General features: G+C 50.7%; 1 protein-coding gene across 1 annotated transcript; it reads right to left on the bottom strand.

The window, feature by feature from the left end:
* Window positions 1-702: 702 nt before the first annotated feature.
* Window positions 703-2,019, bottom strand: LOC129719153 (uncharacterized). The gene has a single exon (XM_055670592.1). The coding sequence runs from the start codon at window positions 2,017-2,019 to the stop codon at window positions 703-705; it is 1,317 nt and encodes a 438-aa protein (XP_055526567.1).
* Window positions 2,020-8,031: the final 6,012 nt, after the last annotated feature.

Below are 8,031 nucleotides of genomic sequence, written 5' to 3'. Positions count from 1 at the left end.
GCACACCAAGATCCTTAACTACAGTGACTCTTTCAAGCGGCTGACCAGAGATTGTGTAACTCCACAGGATTGGTTTTTTTCTACGGGTGAATGAAATCGCAGAGCATTTGGAGATACTAACTGTCAGGCAAGTTATAAAAAGCATCAATATACTGCTGTAGTTCCTCACAGTCAGCTGTAGATCTGACGACGAGGAAAATCTTCAAATCATCGGCGTAGATTAATTTACATCCTGGCGGAATGACAAAACAAACACCGTTGAAAAACAAGAAAAATAGCAGCGGTCCAAGGTTGCTTCCTTGGGGTACGCCCGACAAATTTACAAAACTGTATGACTCGCTGTTTCCTAGTTTCACAGACAGAGTACGACCAACTAAGTAAGATTGAAGCCAGCCGACCAGATTCGATGTTGCACCCAGCCGCTCAACTTTCGCCAACAAGATGTTGTGATCCACGCGATCGAATGCTGCTTTGAGATCCGTGTAAATAGAGTCTACCTGAGCACCATCTTCCAAATGTTTGATGCAATGAGAACAGAACTGTAGCAGATTCGTTGTTGTAGATCTTCCAGGAAAGAAACCATGTTGGTCTACCGAGATGTACGCTTTGCTTTCGCGAAGCAGGACGCCTCCTACTAATACTTCAAAAAGTTTGGACCCAGCGCATAATGAAGTTATCCCGCGATAGTTAGCTGTATTTTGTTTATCCCCTTTTTGAAAACTGGGAACATTGTTGATTTTTTCCAGCGCTCTGGAAATACTCCTTTTCCCTCCATTTTTTAAACACACTGGCAGGAGTTCCGTCTGGACCAGGTATCATAGATGACTTTAATTTCTTCATTGCAAGCATGATATCATCGTCGATGTATCGAACTTTGCCTAGATTCATTACATTGTTTGGAACGTTTTGAAGAGCATTTTCTACCTGTACAGCGCTAGCAGGGGATGCGTTAAATGCACTAGAGAAGTGCTTGGCAAACAAGTTGCAGATGCCATCGCGAGTGTTTGCAACTTCTCCTTCCAAAAACGTTTGCGAAGGGAGTCCGCTTTCCCTACGTTTGTCATTCACAAAAGCCCAGAAACCTTTGGGGTTTCTTCTGAGGTTTGACTGTACACGTAGGATGTGCTGTGAATAAAGGATACGGTTATATGCTCTGTAGTTATTACTGGCCTGGGTGAAGTCTCGCTTTGTCAAGGGATTCCGTTGATGTAAGTATCTGCGAAGTGCTTTTGCTCTCAAACGTTTTAGTTTTTTCAACCGCTGATTAGACCAGGGTGGTTTCGGTCTGGGACGAGGAGCTTGAAAGTGAAGACGGAACAGCTGAAGTAAAACAGTTGAGAGTCTTTCTACAGCAAGATTAACATCCATAGCATGGTTTAGTGCCGTTTCCCAGTTGATTGCTTGTAACGAATCCATTAGTGCAATAAAATCTGCTTTGACAAAATTAAATTCCCTATCTTCGGGCGTATCATCAAAATCAACTGGTTGCGGAAATGCTTGAGTGACCAATAGAGGAGGGTGATGCGAATCCATTTCTAGTAGAGGCTCACAAGCCTCAACGACAGTGCAATCCGGTGACGATTCCTCATTGACGAATAAGAGATCTAACGTTCGATTCCTATCGTTAGTGACAGTGCACATCTGTAACATATTCAGCAGTGACATACCGTCCAGAAGAGCAGAAGCAGTTCCAGAAAACGTAGACTCGGAAATGTTTGGAATAGCATAGCCCGAGCTTGTACGAGTCCAGGTAATACCAGGCTGATTGTAGTCTCCAAAGAGCAAATGAGTTGCATGCGGCTGGAGCGAGCACGAAATTTCAAGTGCGGAGTCTATATGTTTTTGCACGGTAAAAGAATCATTGGAGTAATCGGGAGAAAGATATATGACGCCAATGCAAATGCTGCTGCCCCGAAAATTAATATTCACCCAAAGCTGTTCGAATTCGTCATGAGTACACAAATTGCGCCTGGATGCAAATCGGTTTGATACAGCAATAAGGACACCACCACCTCGCATTTTTCCAAATGTGTTCCGAATAGCTGCACTGAGTTTATTTCACTGTTCAGCCATGTCTCGGACAAAACAATAACATCGTGTTCCGAGTCAAGCGTCGTCAGGAACAGATCATTTATTTTTGTTCGTAATCCCCTCACGTTCTGGTACTAAATTTTTATATTACCAATCACAGCAGTCCTAGAAGCGGAAGTCTCGCAGCGGTTGAAGCGTTCAAACTAAGCGGATACTTGCCGTTTATAGCGGGTTGGAGAACCCCTTCACCACACCCACGCACTGGACCGGGACGGCTGATAATCGCTGGCGGTAGTGGCTCGACAGTGGAAGGGGGCTTGGGGGTTTCCATAATGCTAACTTCGGCATAGACACAGATATTTCCAAGCCAGCAAGCGAAGCACTATCAGCTCAAACAGCTGTGAGGCTATACCGCGATAATTCAAGACGATTCGCTTGCAGCCTTTTTTGCAGACCGGAACAAATACGAGTCTTTCCAGCAACTAGGGAACATCCTTGTACGCAGATAGCGATTGGATACTGTGGTTAACGGTGTTGCAAGGATGCGCATAACTACAGCGTTTGAAGACAAACGAAGGAGTCCCGCCTTGACCATTTGCAAATCAGATACCGTCAGTCGGGGAACACTTCTGGTAGCGACGATAACTTCCTAATTGTGATCGGAAGAGGTTGACAATATCCGCAGTCGATTCAGCTTCCAGTAGACCATTAGTCATCGTAGAAGGCAATGCGGTTTCCTCCTTTTGTCTGTTGACGTACCGCCTTTTAGGGTTGTTCTTGAAGTTATTTTGCAGATGGTCCTGAAAGCGTTGTATGGACGATCGTTTAGTTGCTTATATTCAGCGTTTTCTAACATATAGCTGGCCATGGCATACTCCGTACGACACTTGCTGTGTCATCGGAGGACTGTGCATTTCATCTTTTTCAAGTATTTGAGATCGGCGTTTATCCAAGCGGGTTTATCTGGTACACTCTTTGTTTTCACGGGAGCAAATTGGTCCCGTGAAAGGATATTCGAGACAGCTGATGCAGCAAGGTTAACATCGTAGCTTCGAAGAACATCATCCTACTCAACACGCAGGAGGAAGTCGTTCATGCCTTCAAAATCAGCCCTATTGAAATCGTAGAAGACGCTTTCAGCAGTATCGCGATGTTGTGGGTTGATCTCCTAATCCACCTGTAATGCAGAATGATATCTGATTATTTTAATCAGCGGTGATAGAGCTTGTAAAACCGTGCAGACCTTACAGAGTTCGTCGTTAACGAAGCACAGAGCGCTGTTTCAGACCAGTGGTGCAATAGGTATCTAGTAGTTTACGTGACGTCTGGCCAATCGAAGAACGAGACTAGGAACTGAAAAGCCAATAGTGAACTGGCTTTGGAAACGTAAGGACCATCGAGGAGAGAAAGGTTAGCATAATGAAAAAACTTGCCTGAAAGCAGGTTGGAGGACCTCGGCTGCAGAATCGACAATGACAGGGCCGCGATGGCTGTGATGATCGCTGGCTGTATATGGCCGGACTGTTCCGATCAGAGCAGAGGCCTCCATAGTGCTTTTCAGTGTGCGTCGTGGTATTCTTAGTCCACCATTGCGATTTCGTCTGTAGCAGATGGAGGGTTGTTCACTGGACTGCATCCAACTAAGTCCGATTATGCTTGAACTCACGGAAAAAGACTCATTACAGCCAGGTTACAGTAATACCCTTGCTCCAACATCAGGATTCAATCCAACTTTGAAGAAAATTAAGGATAAGGTGGTAACATCACACCCTTCTCCAACAAGCCTAACAACATCAACATCGTCTGTGCCTAGGCGCCGCGAAACTAATGATGATGATGATGATGGTTCCACCTCAATGCTGTTTGACATTGACGTCACGCGAAATTCGGGAGAGCGTCGGGAAGGTGCGACGCGACATGATGGCGGAGCGGCCAGAGGACCAAAAAAGGTCAAAAAGGCGCGGAGTAGGGGTGATGCCCTCATACTCAAGACGGATGGGTCGAAGTACTCAGAAGTCTTGAAGAAGATGAGGGGGGAAACCCAGCTCAAGGATCTGGGGGCGGATGTGCGGAGTATCCGCCGATCTCGCACTGGCGAGATGATACTTGAGCTCCGGAAGGACGCCAGGAACAAGGGGGCTACCTACAAAACGGTAGCTGAAAAGGTCCTAGGGAAGGAGGTGCAAGTGCGGGCACTCACCTCAGAAGTGACTCTCCAGCTTAAAAACCTGGACGAAATCACTGAGAGGTGCGACATTGCACAAGCCCTAAGAGCGAAGTGCGGGGTGGAGGTGGCTAAGGAGTCAATCCGCCTCCGCAAAGGTCCGGCGGGGACCCAGATAGCTACCTTCCGACTACCGTCGGCGGACGCTAACCTGGCCCTGAAAGAGGGCAAGTTGAAGGTCGGCTGGTCTGTATGTCCTCTGGGCATACTACAGCAACCAGACATTTGCTTCCGGTGCTTTGAGGGCGGACATAAGTCCTGGACCTGCAAGGGGCCCGATAGGAGCCAGCTGTGCAGGCGATGTGGAGGTGCAGGCCATAAAGCAAAGGACTGTGTGGAGTCTCCCAAGTGCATGGTATGTTCCGGGAAACGGGACGCCAAACACTTTATGGGAGGCCCCAGGTGCCGGCTGCGAAACCACGGGCGTAAGGGTGACGCAACTGAACCTGAACCATTGCTTCGCGGCTCAGCAGCTGCTACACCAAGCAGCCACTGAGTCGTTGTCGGACATCGCCGTCATATCGGATCCCTACCGCATCCCTCCCGGAAACGGTAATTGGGTTGCGGATAAGTCCAGTTTGGCGGCCATATGTACGACGAGCAAGTTCCCGGTTCAGGAGGTTGTCTCAACCTCAGAAGAAGGGTACGTAGTTGCTAAGGTAAACGGAGTGTTCTACTGCAGTTGCTATGCTCCGCCACGTTGGTCTACCGAAAGGTTCACCCAGATGGTCGACCTCCTATCCATGGAGCTAACGGGCCTAACGCCGTTGGTGGTGGCGGGCGACTTCAACGCTTGGGCTGTTGAGTGGGGAAGTCGCTTCACGAACCAGAGGGGCCAGATCCTGTTGGGGGCTTTTGCAAAGCTCAACCTAGATCTGGCCAACGTTGGGAACAAAAGTACATTTAGCAGAAATGGTGCGGAGTCGATCATCGACGTGACGTTCTCCAGCCCAGGACTGATCAAGAACTGGAGGGTAGACGATGGCTACACTAATAGCGACCACCAGGCGGTCTGTTATAGTGTAGACAACAACGAGAGGCGGCAAGCGACGGGTAGAGCCAACACTCCGACCGTTCGCGGGTGGAAGACATCGCACTTTGATGCCGAGGTATTCGAAGAGGCAATGAGAAGGGAGCGCGAGGGGGGCAGTTGGCTCCGCCCGACTGCTGACCAACTAGTTGCTATGCTATCGCGGGCGTGCGACGCCACCATGCCTAGGACTCGCCAACCTAGGAATGGAAAGCCACCGGTTTACTGGTGGACGGACGCGATAGCCGATCTTCGCAGTGCGTGCCTCCGTGCAAGACGGAGGATGCAGCGTGCGCGAAACGAAGAAGAGAGGACAGAGCGCCGCGCAGCATTCAGTTCGGCAAGATCGATGCTAAAGAGTGCGATAAAGGCCAGCAAGAGGGCCTGCTTCGATAGGCTATGTGCGAGTGCCAATACAAATCCGTGGGGTGACGCCTACAGGATCGTAATGGCCAAGACTAAAGGCGCGCTGGCGCCTGCAGAGCGATCACCAGCGATGCTGGAGCGTATCATCGAGGGACTCTTTCCACGCCACGAGCCAAGTCCTTGGCCTCCGGCAGTCGAGTCTCACGTCCGACGTTCCAGTATCTCAGACATAGACCAGAGATGGTCGGCCAACCTGCCGAGCATCCAATCCGTGAGCGACGACAGCCGTGTCGAGGCAGGGGAGGAGGCAAGGGTTACGAATGAGGAACTCATCGTGATCGTCAGATCCCTAAAGGTGAGCAAGGCACCGGAACCGGATGGTATCCCTAACCTGGCGATCAGGCTGGCGATAAAAACGGCCCCCGGGCTGTTCAGGGCAGTCATGCAGAGGTGCCTGGATGACTGTCTCTTTCCGGACAGGTGGAAGCGGCAGAGACTGGTCTTATTGCCGAAGGCTGGGAAACCGCCAGGGGACCCATCGGCATATAGGCCTATCTGCCTGCTGGACACCGCGGGCAAGGTGCTTGAGAGGATCATCCTCAACAGACTGGTGAGGTACACGGAGGGTGTACACGGTCTGGCAAGTAACCAGTTCGGCTTCCGGAAGGGCAGGTCCACGCTGGACGCAATCTCTTCCGTCATCAAGACGGCGGAGGTAGCAATCCAGCGCAAGAGAAGGGGAATACGCTACTGCGCAATCGTCACGCTCGACGTGAAGAATGCGTTCAATAGTGCCAGTTGGGACTCCATAGCGCTCGCGCTCAGGAGCATCCATGTACCGGTGTCGCTGTACAAGATTTTGGAAAATTATTTCCAGAATCGAGTACTTGTTTACGACACGGAGGAGGGTCAGAAGTGCGTCCCAATTACCGCAGGAGTTCCGCAAGGTTCTATCCTGGGCCCGGTGTTGTGGAATGTCATGTATGACGGAGTGTTGAAACTCAAGTTCCCTGTAGGGGTTGTGATCGTCGGCTTTGCAGACGACATAACGCTGGAGGTTTACGGCGAGTCTATCGAGGAGGTCGAGTTGACGGCCGCGCACTGTATACGCAAGGTCGAGGACTGGATGCGCTCCAGGAATCTGGAGCTCGCGCATCATAAGACGGAGGTCACGGTTGTGAACAACCGTAAATCGGAGCAACAGGCGGTGGTCAGAGTCGGAGACTGCACCATCACCTCGAAGCGATCCCTGAAGCTCTTGGGGGTTATGGTGGACGACAAGCTCACGTTCGGGAGTCACGTCGACTATGCCTGTAAGAGGGCCTCATCGGCTATTGCAGCACTATCTCGTATGATGTCCAATAGCTCAGCGGTTTATGGCAGCAAGCGAAGACTTCTTGCCAGCGTGGTTTCGTCCATACTTAGGTATGGTGGGCCAGTGTGGTCCAGAGCGCTAGGTACTAACAGTTACCGTGGTAAACTGGAAAGTACCTACAGGCTCATGTGCCTGAGAGTTGCGAGTGCGTATCGTACGGTGTCATACGATGCAATCTGTGTCTTGTCCGGCATGATGCCTATCAGCATCGCCATCAAGGAGGACAGAGAGTGTTTCGACCAACGTGACACAAGGGGCATACGAGGTACCAGAAGGTCATTCTCGATGCTCCGCTGGCAGCGGGAATGGTCCAACTCCACAAAGGGCAGATGGACGCACCGACTCATACCGGAGATATCCGGCTGGGTCGGGAGACGACATGGTGAAGTGAACTTCCACCTGACACAAATCCTGTCAGGCCATGGTTGTTTCAGGCAATATCTGCACAGGTTCGGACACGCGGTGTCCCCCATGTGTCCCGAGTGCGTGGAGGAGGAGGAGACTGCTGAGCATGTCTTCTTCGTATGCCCCCGTTTCGCAAGAGCGAGGAGCAACATGATGGCTGTGAGCGGGCCTGGCACTACTCCGGACAATCTAGTCCGGAGGATGTGCGACGACCCGGACATCTGGAACGCGGTCTGTGCGGCCGCCTCTCAGATTGTTCTGGAGCTGCAACGTGTGTGGCGGGTCAACCACCAACACGCCAGTGGTAGCTAATTACCAGTCTCCAGGTAGTTAGCTAGGAGGTTATAAGAGTAAAGAGGGTGCATCACGCACAAAAGCCACTCCCCGACGTAATACTTAACCGTCGTTCCGGGAAGACCAGGGCTGGAGACTGGAGGGGTTTTAGTGGGTCGGGACAGGGATCAGTAGGTGTCTGGGCGAGTGTAACTACCCCAGCATCTCTCCCCTAGTCTCATCCCCACACCCTGAGTTCTCTTCTCAGGTGTCTGTTTGCAGATTTCCCCGCCACCTTTAAAAAAAAAAAAAAAAAAAAAAAAAAAA

This window comes from Wyeomyia smithii, chromosome 1 (genome assembly GCF_029784165.1).
Source record: "Wyeomyia smithii strain HCP4-BCI-WySm-NY-G18 chromosome 1, ASM2978416v1, whole genome shotgun sequence".
NCBI classification, from domain to species: domain Eukaryota; kingdom Metazoa; phylum Arthropoda; class Insecta; order Diptera; family Culicidae; genus Wyeomyia; species Wyeomyia smithii.
Note: the sequence above shows the minus strand (reverse complement) of the source record. Positions and strands in the feature narration are given on the sequence as shown.

Bases quoted from the DNA above. Each gene is read 5' to 3' on its own strand.
- LOC129719153 (XM_055670592.1), bottom strand. From the start codon at position 2,019: ATGCGAGGTGGTGGTGTCCTTATTGCTGTATCAAACCGATTTGCATCC.